Below are 13,869 nucleotides of genomic sequence, written 5' to 3'. Positions count from 1 at the left end.
ATAAGTACACTCCAAAGAGCAGGGTCACTTGTGCAACCCCCCTCCAGCCTCAAATGCAGCCTCGGGTATTCCGGCAGCAGGAAGAGGTGTAGGGCAGCAGAGGCAGTGACACACAACCACACCAGTCCCTGGAGTGGACTTGGTGGCTGTTGTGTGGAAAGACAAACCTCTGTGTGCTGCTGCTCTCTGTGCCAGGCCAGGCTGTGGCACCTGCCAGGGAATGACATCAATAAAATGCATAAAAGTGGAGGTTTGGGTTCAGGTTGAGGCAGAGACATGATGTCAGTGCAGGGTCACATGTATTACTTTCTCCTGGAATTCAAGGTAATTGATCCATCCCACAAATGTTTCCTCCAAGCCCAATGCCAGGATTTCAATTCCTTAGAGAAAATGTAGATCCTGTAGCAGTACTCTGAGGCCACCTCAGAGCAGGTTCTTTCCTTGCTTCCTGTGATCTCACACAGGAAGGCTCTAACAGCTTCCCAAGAGCCAGGGACTTCCCAGCATCAAATGTGGAACAAATACCTCGCTATCCCAAAAAGTGTATGACCTCAATACAGAGACAAGACCCCCACAGGGTGCCCAGGTCTCACTATCTCAGGAACCAACCCACGAGCTGGTTCTGTGGTGGGGAGGGAAGAGAGGGTCAGTGCTGCTGAAGAGAAGGCACAGAGGTCCTGCTTTGGAATCATATCACAGACAGAGGCTGATATGCTGGGCAGATCAGAGGCAGCACCAAAACTTCAGGGACTGCCAGAAGAGGGGGAGAAAGGCCTGAGAGGACCTTTAAAGCAAAGCATATTAATTATAAAGAATCAAGGGAGGAGGACGGGGAGGTGCCCTACTAAAAGCAGTTGCCTAGGGGATAGCCCTGGGCAGAGCCCAGGAATGGAGACAAGCAGGCTGCAAATAGACCAGGAAAGAGTATTTTGTGAAATACAGATCATGGGAAAGGGGTGGCACCTTCACATGGTCAGGAAACTACCCCTCCAAAACCTCTGTGAACCATCACTGTGGTGGTACACGGGGTGTGCAAGAGATTTAGCTACACTTTTGGGTCTCCTTTCCGAGTTTGGAGCCTATTGGATGCATGTCATTCTTTTCTCCCCAAGTCATTTTTCTGCAGCTGGTACATGTGACAGATCCTCACCAGTGTCTGATCCATGAAGTGCAAGGGGAACCTGGATAATTCATGGCTGCAGGTACATGATGTGCTGCCCCAGATGAACTGCCAGCAGCCTCAGCCCTCATCCCTAAGGCAAAGCATTTTAACTTAAAGGAGTGAATGGGACTTCAGCTCCTGTCTTAATGAGGCCCTCAGCCTAATCTGTGACATTTTGCAACCACAGTGGGCGAAGGTCTATAGGGAGAGGTTGTGGTTTTTTTTTTTAAAGCAACCAACATCACTGTGAAAACCACACAAAATTTCAGGCAAATAGAGCTCCTTCCACCTCTATGTTTGCACACACCATCAGCTGAAGTAGCCCAGCCTCTGACCATAACTTGTTAGCAACTGTAACTCAGTCAAGTTTGATTAAATGTCCATTCCCTGACTCTCTCAGCAGCCCCAATTTGCAGAGTCTGTGGATTGTTCAAGCTCAAGGCCCAACTGCTTCTCCTTTCAGTTCTCAAATTCCCTGGTTCGGTCCCAGGTGCATTGGCCAAGATGATGTCCATCATCTCTAAAACAACAAGCAGACAAACAAAGGAGATTCTCTCCTTCACACCCCCCTCCAATAAAGTGCCTTCAGCAGCTAAAACCAGATCCCAAATATCGGAGACTCATAATGACATCGTGAGAGTTAGCAAGGCAGCAGCTCCCCTGGTGATCGTAACAACACCGGTGCTTGAGAAGAGTCTTTGCTTCAAGGCATCTGGAATTGCTCTTGCAAGATCCATTGTCAAATGAGCTTTTTCCTTTGTTTAAAAATGTCAGCCCGAAGACCCCTGCCAGAGTGGTGGTATAGCCTGCTTGGGTTCACTCTGGCTCCCACAAGGCTTCAACAGTCCTCTTTGCCCCTCCTTGTCTCCAGGCTTAATTAGGAAATCATTTATCTTTATTGGCACTCTCTTTCCCCTGCTGCTTTGGCATTATTATTTTTTTTTGCCTTCATTCCAGTGCAGTGAGCTGTACAGGGAAGACCACAGCCCCATTCATTGTGGGTGGGGAATAATCTACAACTGGGAGCCCTGCAAGGAAGACCCCAGCAATGAATCTGCTCCAACTGGTATCGCCTGAGGGACTACTGTACAGAAACAGGAGAGGAGGGTATCCCTTGGCTCCACTTACAGGCTAACAATAGGGATTCCTGGTGATACTGAAAGTAGGACACTACTCCCAAGGGATGTCATATGGTCAGCCTGTCCCAAACTGAACTGCCAACCCTCTCCAACCTAATGATACGCCTGCTTCATGTCCCTTGGTAAAAGAGCACACAAAGAGAAGGGGTTGTAAGGACAGCCACAGCTCGGGGACTATCAGGCTCCTGGACTCCAGCTGAGGATCTACATGTCCCAGGCTGAGCCCTCAGCATGGCTTCAAGTGGGGAAGGTTCTCCACACCTCCACAAACAGAAACTCCCTTGGCTTTCTTCACAGCTGGCATTTGACTGTTTGCCAGGATAGTCAGGGAGTCAAAACCCAACTAAACCTCACAGGAGCCAGAGGCATCAGTCAGATCACAGCCACACTCAGCTGAAAATGGCATCACTTTGGCAGCTCAGAGAGAGAGCCACTCGCTAGGCTGTGCTTCCACTGCCACAGGCAATTCTTTCTGGGTAATTGCTCTAGGTTCCCCATCAACCGTGTTTTATTCAAATTGAGATGGAGATAAAATTCCGGCCAATAATTTCTTCCACCTTAAAGAGAAGTTTCTCCTTCGTGCAAGCCAGGCTTGCCCCAGCCTGTCACACTAATTACAGATGGAACATGTAGTTCAGAAAGGAGGAATCAGAATTGTTCCCCTCCCTCCAGCAAATATCCATTGAAAAAAAAACCTGACTCCTTTGCCTGATGGCACCAGAAGCTTTGCTGGTAAGTTGAAAAACAGGAGGGAAGATGATTGATGGAAAAGGTGAAGAGCTGACATGCAGTCCAATGCTCCTCTCCTCCTTATGACACATACATCCCTTATTTTTAAAGAGATCTCCTATTCTAGGGATCAGATGAAAACCTGATCATAAAATAAAAGGGCTTCAATTATGCCTTCCAGAGACCTCCAGGCTCTTTAAACACACGGGGAGAGGAAAGCCAGGAATGAGTCAGAGAGGGCAACCATGCTCTTCATATCTCCCATCCCATGCCTCTGCATGCTAAGGGTCACAGAGTTGCAGATTCCAATGCAGAGCTGTGCCCAGCTCTGCCAGGGACTCACAGGGCCAAGGGAAACACCATGGACAACACCTCCACATCCTGGAGGGCTCCTTTTCCCTGGCTCCCGCAGAAAACTCCATCAGGTCTTTGGATCACACTTTTAAAGAAATGTTCCTGTGCACCTGGTCAGGTCCTGCATAGTCTGAGAAGCTTTTTGCCTTGTGTCCCTTCTCTGTGAAGGTCCCTCCCCAGTGCCCCATTTCTGACCCTCTGAGACCCCCACTCTACTCTGAACTGAAAGGAAGCACAGAGGATTATCTGGAGACCAGTGTTATCTCTTAAGTGGAGGCAGATGTATAAACCCCATCATTCTTGAATTAATCATCAGAGGGTAAGATTTCCTTTCAGAGCTTTACAGTTTAGGATGCTTATCCTTCCCTAGAGTCCTCTCCAAACATGCTGAAAGTAAAGATTTACACCCATATCCCATGTCCCTCTATTAAACTCAGCCCCACCAGCTACATAATGAAGACATCAAAGTCACAAAGGCTCCTGGACCCTCAGCCTGCACTGAGCAATTTTTAATGTTTATTCCATGCAGACAAGACTGGAATGATGCAGGTCCAATGCCAGTGGACACTCTGCCTCGAGGGATTTTCAGCACTGAGACCCAGCAAACCCAGTGGAGGGGAGAAAGGTGGGAATGCCAGCCCACAGGTGGGCACAGACCTGCTTTGGAGAAGTGTTCCTGCCCTGCTGACTGCTTGACAAGGGCCAAATGCTTAACAGGGGGTTGTCATCTCAGAGCTATCCCACAGAATCACAGAATCATTAAAGGTGGAAAAGACCCCTGAGATCATCAAGTCCAACCATTAACCCAGAACTGCCAAGGCCACCACTAATCCATGTCCCCAGGTGCCACATCTACATATCTTCTGAATATTTCCAGGGATGGTGATTCCAAAACTTCCCTGGGCAGCCTGTTCCAATTCCTGGTCACCATTTCGGTGAGGAAATTTTCCTTAATATCCAGCCTAGCCTTCCCCTCCCTTGGCACAACTTGAGGCCATTTCCTCTTGTCCCTGCCCAACAGCTGCTTGAGTCCAGTCTCCATAGCCTGGTCCCAGCACAAGACAGGTGAACTCTCCACTCAGTAGCACATTTTAATGGCAGCAGGGAGCAGAAGCTGGAATGGGAAGTGATTCTAGGGATGCTTTGGGCTCACACCTTTGCTGCTGATGGAGTCTCAGGCACTGCAGGAGGCTTTCCTTAAAATGTTTATCCTTGGCTTGTTTTGCCAGCAGGAAGCCCTTCCAGCACACACACACATCTTTGGCCTGTCACGGGAAGGCTGAGAGCCAACGTGTTGCCATGGAAACTGGTAAATGCAAAATTATGACTTGACAGCAGTGTCCTGAGGAAAGAGGATCAACCTTCTTCCATATGTTTCTGTCCCTGGCCCAGGGAGTGCGTGTCCCCCCTGCACCACTGTGGGTGGGATGCCCTCCTGCCCCTGTTTGTGCCAGACACGGGGTGCCAGGAGGCAAGGAAGGACTGTGATATGTGGGAACACAGCAGGGAGATGCTGTGGGAGGATCCCACCCCAGGGAGTTTTGCTGGGTGTTTGGTGAGGGGCTGGTTGCTCTCTAGCTCTGAGGGACATAGCTCCCCAACACCCCTGCCTGCCTGCAGGGGGGCAGTGTCCATGGGATGGATGGGCTTCCCACGCCGGGATACAGAGGGTGGTGCAGACATTTCTCCAGGGCATCCCAGCTCCAGAGCCCATCAGTAAACAAGCAAGGCCATGAGGCTGACAAGGGCCACAAAAACACTGAGGGCAGCAGAGGAGAGAGGCAGGCACAGCTCTGCTGCCTGCAAGCCCAGACATCCCTTCCTGAGCAGACAGCATCCAGTCATCCTGGATCTGCTGGTGCTTCCAGCACTGATCACCTCTGCCTCATCCCAAAACAAATTCTGGAGTTATTTTGAAGGAGCTCAACCATCTTGGGTGTGACTGAAATCAAACCCAACAGGACTGAAATTAAATTAGAATAACTGACAATGTCCCAGTCGAGCACTGACTGATTTTTCTAACTGATATTTTAGTGGCTTTTAATTTTAAAAATTGCTACTCTATCAAGTCCATAATAAGCTACTCTTTGCACACTCAGATATAACATATGTTAGCAAAGAATTAGTTTCAGGTTTTCCAAGGGGTCAGGCAGTTGCAAGCTGACTGCTGCTGCCTAGGTCAGGATATATGAATGTAACCATAGGGATGGTCATGGGATAAATTTAAGATACATCATGTGTAAATATTTGCCCTTGAAAAATATCAACATGGATCCATTTATATCAATTCCCAGTGAGAACCCCTCAGCTTGAATGAGGTGGTCCTGAGAGTGACACTAGCAGTCACCCAAGAGCTTTGTTGCATGGGGAGTTTGGAGCAGCCTTGATGGAGCTTTCTCTGGATGCAGCAGTCCAGGGATTTGCATGCAACGAGGTCTCCACTGGTGACTGTGGTCCCTGGTCAGACAGTATTGTGATTTACTCTTGCATCTCAGTCCTGGTTAGTCCAGAGAAGACTGAGAGGGGATCTCATCAATCCATACAAATATCTCCAGGGGGTGTCAAGAGGATGGTGCCAGACTCTTTTTAGTGGTGCCCAGCAACTGGACAAGGAGGAATGGCCATTAGTTAAAACACAAGAAGTTCCATCTCAACATGAGGAAGAACTTCTTCACGCTGATGGTGGCAGAGCATTGGAACAGCTGCCCAGGGAGGTCACGGAGTCTCCCTCTCTGGATACATTCCAAACCCACCCGGACACATTCCTGTGTAACCTGCTCCAGGTGACCCTGCCTTGGCAGGGGGTTTGGACTGGATGATCTCCAGAGGACCCTTCCATCCCTGACAATTCTGTGATTCTGTGATCCTTGCAGTTGCCTTAGATGTTCCTGCGTCCACCTAAATTCAGAAGAGAACAAACCAATTCCTCCCACAGGCCTGTGGGTGGGTGGTGAGGCGACAGCTGAGTTTGGATAACTTCTGCATCCAACCCCCCCCCCCCCAAGGTAAGCTGAGCTGCCTCCAACCAGCCTACAGCTGGCAGGGAAAGCCTTGTCTCCCCAGGTCGCTGGGCACCTGCCTCAGATGACACTCTTACCCTGCTCCTCTCTCCACTACTCTCTGGGGACACTGGGAATCTTGCTCGCTCTCCCAGGCATGGTAAATGTGCTGAGCACAGGCCTGTGGCTCTGGGGAAGTCCCTCAGTGCTGCTCAGCAGTGACCTGGGGAGAGCAGCAGCACCTCCAGCCAGACAGTCCCTGGACCCAGACACTCAGTGAGCAGAGGCAGAGCAGCCCCATGTCATACTTACTTCCCATTCCCATACTTGATCCGGATGTCTTTGCTCTTCTTCAGCTCTTTGCCATCTTTAAACCATTTGTAGGATGGCTGAGGGTTGCCGGCAGTCGCCTCACATTTCAGGGAAATCTTCTCACCCACGTGAACGTTCGGGCTTTTCAGTTTCTTCAGTTTGGGGGGAACAGCTGCAAGAAGAGAAATGAGACACTGTAAGACCTGCCTCTTCCAGAGGCTGCACACACACAGCGGGAGCCCACCGAGACCCCTGTCCTGGGAAAAGCACCTTCTGCCCCCACTGCTGCCTGATGAGGGAGAGGGGCTGCCCAGGGGGAACCAGCACGGTCAGGGAAGGAGCAGGGAGGCAGAAATGTCCATGTGGGGAACAGAGGGAGCCCCTGGCTCTGGGGGCTCCACATGACCAGCCCTGATGGCTCCATAGCTGCCCCTCCCCACACAGGCAGGACCCCCGTGTCTCCTGCCAGCACAAGGGTCTGCTGGGCACTCCAGGCTCTCCCACCAAGCTCTTCAGAGACTGTTTTCCTCTGTTCCCTGCCATTGCTGCTGCTGATTGCCAACACCTACATGACCCCTGCAGCTTCCATGGGCATGCTGCCAATCCCACAGCCTCACCAGCCCCAGCCAGAATGTTTTGCTGCAGAAGGAGCAGAGGCAGGTCACAGGGAGAGGTCCCCTGTTCCCCAGCAATGTGTCAGGGATGCTCCGTGCCTGCTGAGAAGACCTATGGTCATTGAGCAGGGCAGGGCCAGCAGCACTGAGAGGGGCTGCAATAAAAACCTGCATGTATAAAGGATGAGAAGGGGAAGGACAATCATTCTTCAGGCTGCAAGCAGAAAAGTGAAAGAATATAGGCATATAAAATTGTCTTAGGCCAGCAGTGTCAGGCTGGCCAGCAGCCTTTCCAGTCTGGAGCCTGGCTCTGTATGTGGGTGTTTCAGAGAGGTGATTTTTGCCATGCACCTGGAACATCAGACAGAGAGGGAGACACTTCTTATCAATCTCTGCCAGGCTTTATATCAAACCTGACAAGAAAGGATTAGCAGGCTTGCAATTTTTCTTTCAACTGACGGCTCTGCACTCTTCTAGCTCCCTTTTTCATTCTCAGCATTAACCTTAAAAAAAACCCAGCAGCTTGCTGGTTTTGCCTTGAGAGTATTGGTATCGATGGTTTCCTTGTCTAAGATGAGTTACAAATGGAGCATTTCCTCTGTCTAACATGCACAAACCACCTTCTAATTGCCTCGTGCATTCTGATCTTGTGATATGGCAGAGCACTCAAAGGTGGAGGAACTGGATGGGTTTATTAGAGCAATCACTATTTTACAGATCTTTGTATGTCTTGTTCTTCAAGCCAAGATAAGTTTTCATAGGTTGGTATTATTTAAAGGCTGTTTTCACCAAAAGGGATTTTATAAAAGATAAAAAGCACAGTGATCATCAAGCTCCTGTGGTAGGAAGTTCTGAAAACTCTCATGTTCCTCACGGGAAGGAGAAGCTAAATTGTCCTTAATCAGAAAGATACAAACACAGATAGAAATGGAACAATTTGGGGTAACAGGACTTAGCTGAGCAAAGCTCACACTGGCTGAAAGGCAAACCCAGAGCTCTGGGTGGGTAACGCAGCAGGTCCAGTCCCAAGCACATCAGACCTTCCACTGCAGCCCCAGTGGTGCCACAGCAAAGGAGCAAATTGAAGATCCAGGAGTGCAAAGGATGTTTAGCACACCAAGGGAAAAAACAGTAAATAAATGGAACAATAAACCCCACCAAATATTCTTCCCAACTGCTATTTTTGCATGCCCAAGCCCCTCTACAGGCTCCCCAGAAACCCATGCCACAGGCAGCAGGATGGGGACAGGGGGGGTGGGCTTGGTAGGATGAAGGACAGTGACTTTAAGCTGCAGGAGGGTAGACTTAGATTAGATTTTAAGAATAAATTCTTCCCTGTGAGGGTGGGGAGGTCCTGACACAGGCTGCCCAGAGAAGTTGTGCTTGCCCCATCCCTGGAAGGCCAGGCTGGACGGGGCTTGGAGAAACCTGGGCTAGTGGAAGGTGTCCCTGCCCATGACAGGGGGTGGAACGAGATAAGCTTTAAGGTTTTTTAAGGTTGATCCAACCCAAACCATTCCATGATTCTGATGGGACAGGGACAGTACAAAAAGCACCTGGTCAGCTGCAGGCAATCACTGCAGGCTGCACACTGATATCTGGCACTGCTTCCCAGGTCACCGTGCCTTGGCACAGGGAGGCTTCTGACCAAAAACCATCTCAATCTTTCCCCAAGTCTCAGGAATTCAGTGAAAACCCAAGGTGTCGTGGGTTTTGTGAAGCCCATATCCCTGATTCTTGCCTGGAAATGGGTTGCCCAGAAGAGTGGGAAGGCAGGGAATGGAGAGGAGAGCTTGTCTCTTCTCAGAACACTGTGCATGGAGAGCCAGGAAGATAAACAGGACCTTGCTTTTATAGGGGTTATTTTGGGGCAGAGAGAAATAGACTCTATCAAATATTTATTCTGTCTGATTGTGTGTGTCAGTTTGCTCCTATTGCACCCCGAGGTCACCCTGTCCCATGCCAACAGTATCCATATGCCTTAAATACTGGGAAGGTTCTGACCTTGGCAGGGGTGTATCTGCTTTGTATTATTTCCAGCCTTGTGGTCTGCAGAATTATGAAGCACCTTTCTCCTGAGAGAAAGGTGTGCAACCCTGCCCCTCTCCCCCAAAATGCTAGCAAGAACAGGGCAAATCCCAGAAACCTGGAGACTGTGTAAGGAGACCGCCAAGGACAGGCAAGAAATCTTCCAAGATCTCCATTCCCCAGTTCCTTCCCACCAACATGAAGCACATCTCACCCAAATCTCTGCACCTCTTGCACCTTTTGCTCTTGGCCACTGGTTATAAATTCCAGGATATTCCTAAACAAGCAGGTCCAAAGAGACACATGCCAAGGGTGGCAGAGGTGGATCTGACACTCACACGTTGCATCCCATCCCTGCAGCAGAGTCCTGCCCAGATAAAGGGAGGAGAACATCTTTCCTCCCCAGTCTGCATGTATTTGGTGTCTCACTACAGGGGCAGTGCATTCAGCTCCAAGCCACATGTCATGGACTGTAATTCCCCAGCTGAATCAGGCAGGGCAGTGAAAGGGGAATCCAGCCCAGAAATACTCTGGACTGTGCCTGGGAAAAGCGCTGTGCACAGAGAAGCAGAGCTGTGCTCCCTGACACACAGCACATCTGTGCCCTCACTGCTGCTCTGCAGTGTGGCTTGTGCTTGGACAGCAGCGTGGGAAGAGCAGGCAGAGCCCCAAGCCTGGGACACAGCACCCAGAGCCATGCTCTGGTCAAAAGGGAAGCCTGGCCTTGGTCTCTGGGAAGGGCTTCTCTGGGCTGGAAAGCCTCACTTCATAATTCCTGCATCTTTCAGAAAAACACAGAAACCCTCATTTAGAGCCATTAACTGCTGATGACTCTGCTTAATTCCAGCCAAAGACTTTCCTCTGGTTTTTACTTGCATTGTTTAAACTGCAGCCCTTACTCATAGTATGAACTTCTCTAACTTTGGCTTCCAGCCAAGAGATCTCTCTGCCTTTCTCTGGTAAATTTGAACCCCATCTAGCAACCAGAAACCCCTTTCCTTTTTAGGTACTTGTAAACTATGACTGAATCACCTTTCAACCTTTTCCAGCAGTAAACTAAAGTAGCATGAGAGGCCAAAGCAGCACATGGAGTGCTAACACTGGAGTATGTCAAAGTTTTACATTTTGGTTCATTTTCAGCTTTTGCCTCATTTCTCATCTCTGCCCTGTTCAAATGACAGAGTTGCAGCTCAGAAAGCCATGAGTGTCATTCAAACAGATGTGAGGATCTTAAAAGTGCTCCCTTTATTTAGTGCTCTGAACATTTTGGGTCATTTTAATCGCCTCCTTGCTTGGTACTTTTTCAAACACTCTAGGAAAACAAAGTCCCCAGCTTCATCCATATGAAAATAACACACTATCCCGGGCAAACAGGCTCAGGTGTATACCAGGCAGGGTCCAGGTCCAATTTCCCCACGTTTCCATCAATTCCCAGCTCCCCAGCCTTTTCCTCACAGGTTACTGCTGCTCAGATGGGATCAGAAATGAAGCACTGACCCAGGGTCACCCAAGTCACCTCATCCCCCTGGCACAGGCTGAGCTGAAGCTGCTGTTCCAGCTTTCCATCCTCTGGATCTCACAGAACTGCTCTGCCAGCTCATGGTCTCCTCCAAGCTGGGCTCCCCCTGCCTGCAGGTTCACCAAAACGGGAGGAGGGTTTTGGCTGTGCTTGTCAGACTGAAGGTACAGCTTAGGATCTACCTCTGGTCACCTTGCAGTCCTGTCAACCCCTCCTCTATCCAAATTTGATCCTCCTCTCCACGGGGTGAAGAGCCACCAGCCTCACAGTGCCTGAGGTGTTGGACAAAGGGACCAGCTGCATTCCAGGCAATTTTTCTAACAGACAACCACGCTGAGGGTGGGTTGTGCTGCAGAAAGGAGGGTTGCATCTTGGTAGAGCTGAGACCAGCAATAAACGCAGATTTTCTACAGGTTTTTGCTCACTCCAAGGTCAGATGAAACCCCAGCAACTGTTAGATCCCAGCCTACACTAGCTGTGTAGAATTAACCCTAAAACATGCCAGGGCCAGGATCGACAAATGCACATGATTTCCTAACCCGTTTTAGGAGCCATGTTTGGTCAAGACACCTTTTCAAGAGAGGTTTATCCTCTGATAGCAACTGCTGCCAAGTCACCACCTTCTCTCGGGGAAAAGAGGGTTACAAAAGCCTAAACCAGTGAGCTCTAAACTACGCAACACGGGTTGTTTGAACCTCCGCCATAAAAGGACTCCCATGTACACATTGCTTTAATTAATTCACTTCTGATTACATTTGATATAACACTGAAGTACCTTGATGACAACACCACCTCTCTCACTTCTGGTACCTGCAATATGCCTGCAAGCACCTCGGAGCCTCAGCTCAAAACATCATTAATCACGGGCGGGCAGAGTGCCCAAACAGAGTCCAACAACGGAGCGGTGACAAAACCACATCCCACCCACAGAGCATCCCTCATAAACAACCCATCAGCAGCAAAAAGCAGGAGCAGTCATCCTGGGAAAGGTGCTCTGTGAACTCTGTAACAGCCAGACACAGGCATTGCTTCCCAAGCCATCGGGAATCCTCTGGAGCAGACAATCTCCAGGCACATCTGGGATCTCCACACAACTGATGTCATGAGGAGATGTGACTTATCCTCCTGGCCTCCTCCAAAGGGTGCAGTGTGAACCACTGGAGGCTCCCCCACACTGCCTGGCAGATGGAGGGTGGCAAAGTGTTTAGGCAGGGGAACCTGGAGAACTGGGGGGACAGGATCCTTCTGTGTCTCTCTGAGCAGATGAGAGAAAAGGCAACTTAGCTTGAATTCCCTTGGACACGGAAAAGGCAGGCTGAAAGAATGCTTTCTCACAGGAATGAGGGAGATGCAAGGAGAGTTAAGACCTACAAACTCACGGGTGATGCCTTGACACCCCTATATCAGTGGTGGCTCTCTGCACACTCCCCCCAGCCAGCTGCAATCCTTGGGTCAGGACACTCCTCCTCTGCCAGAAGGGGAGTGAAGGTGCACAGGGGCTCTCCTGGAAATGAGGTTTTGTGTTCCTCAGGCTGCCCAAGCCATTGGTCCCAGGACAGCCCTTCCACATCAGTGCTGGGCCATCCAGCCCCTGGGCTCCTGCACTGGGCTGGAGAAGCTGCAGCTCCTGCAGAGAAATCCTGGCACCCAAAGGATGCTACAGGCACAGTCCTTGAGGCTTCCAGGATCCTTGTCACTGAAGGACAAGATCTGGAGGCACAACACCTGCCCCAGCCAGGTCTCAAAGGCTGCTATTCCCTAAGATCCTCCTGGAGAATCCCCACAGCTTCGCTGTTTGAAGTCTCATTACTTGCACAGTTCTTCCCTTTTACACAGGGCATCTCAGATGGGAGACTTTCAATGTTCTCTCACATGAAAAACTCCAGAATTCAACTTTGCATAGGAAATATTTTGCAGCCTTGACTTGCTCCAAATTCAAACAGAAACATTTGCAAAAGCAGTGACTCCTAACCAAAAGGAATTTTTCCCATTTCCATCGTCTCTACTACAAGGTGAGGATACATGATCCTGGCGCAAGGCATCACCATGAAGCTGGGTCACCAGACATATCTTTGGGGTCAGCATGCTCTCCACTGGGCTGATACATCTCACTTCTTGGCTGATGCAGTCCCACTGCTTCTGGTGTGCTTGCTGTCCACTGTTTTAATCAGAGGTGATGCTCCTTTGGCCGGGGTCTTACTTGACCTTTATTTGACAAAGAGACAAACCTGAACCTCAGCAGCAGCAGCAGCAGCAGCTCCTGACCCCCTGGACTCCTTGACCAGTACTGGCTGCAAATGCCAACCCTTCAAAGAAGGGACCTTTCTGAAGAAAGCTCCCTTGTGCCACAAAGAATGGAAACATGGGATCCACTTGAAAAAAAGCCTCACTTAATACATCCAGTGTTTGTCCTCCTTGTTTCTAGGTTTTCACAGAGAGGGCAAAAGGCAGTCCCTGCTGTGCCCCAAAGCATCTGCAGCTGGAACTCAAGAGCTCAACTCCTTGGTGGCAGGGTCAGAAGAACTCCTTGGAGTCTGTGACCCTCCAATACCCCTGGAAGTAACAGGGATGGATTTAAGTGAAGCTGTGGAACAACCCTGGCATTACTGCACGGATGGACACAGCGTCCCCAGCCCACACACAGCCCAGAGCCTGCGGGAGAGAACCTTGGTGTCACAGTGACACATCGCCCCATACCAGCCTCTGCCACAGCCCCCCAGTGTGTAACTACAGGCTCCAAACCCAGAATATTAAATATAATGTAATATCTGTAATGTGCTTTATGCTTCAGGCAACTTATGTTTCAGTTTATGCCAAAAGGACAGTCAGACATTCTCACAGCAGCATTTGCAGCAGCTCCCTCAGATCTCAGGGTGCTGGGCAGGGGCACATGGCAGGTAAACAAATTTAAATTTCCAAGGGGCAGCATTTTGCTGTAGACACTATTAGGCCTTTTAATTAACAAATAGACAGTTTCTCTGTGATCAGTGATCACAGAATCATGAAATCATAA

General features: G+C 49.8%; 1 protein-coding gene across 5 annotated transcripts in view; it reads right to left on the bottom strand.

Moving 5' to 3' along the window:
• NRG2 (neuregulin 2) overlaps positions 1 to 13,869 on the bottom strand; it is a 160,682-nt gene that overhangs the window by 52,836 nt on the left and 93,977 nt on the right. For all 5 annotated transcript variants that reach the window (XM_064671523.1, XM_064671522.1, XM_064671524.1 and 2 more), the window contains exon 2: positions 6,696 to 6,867. In XM_064671523.1, coding sequence (XP_064527593.1) covers positions 6,696 to 6,867 — 172 coding nt within the window. The remainder of the gene's footprint in view (positions 1 to 6,695; positions 6,868 to 13,869) is intronic.

This window comes from Pseudopipra pipra, chromosome 15 (assembly GCF_036250125.1).
Source record: "Pseudopipra pipra isolate bDixPip1 chromosome 15, bDixPip1.hap1, whole genome shotgun sequence".
Lineage (NCBI taxonomy): Eukaryota > Metazoa > Chordata > Aves > Passeriformes > Pipridae > Pseudopipra > Pseudopipra pipra.
This window is presented reverse-complemented; position numbering and strand designations above follow the sequence as displayed.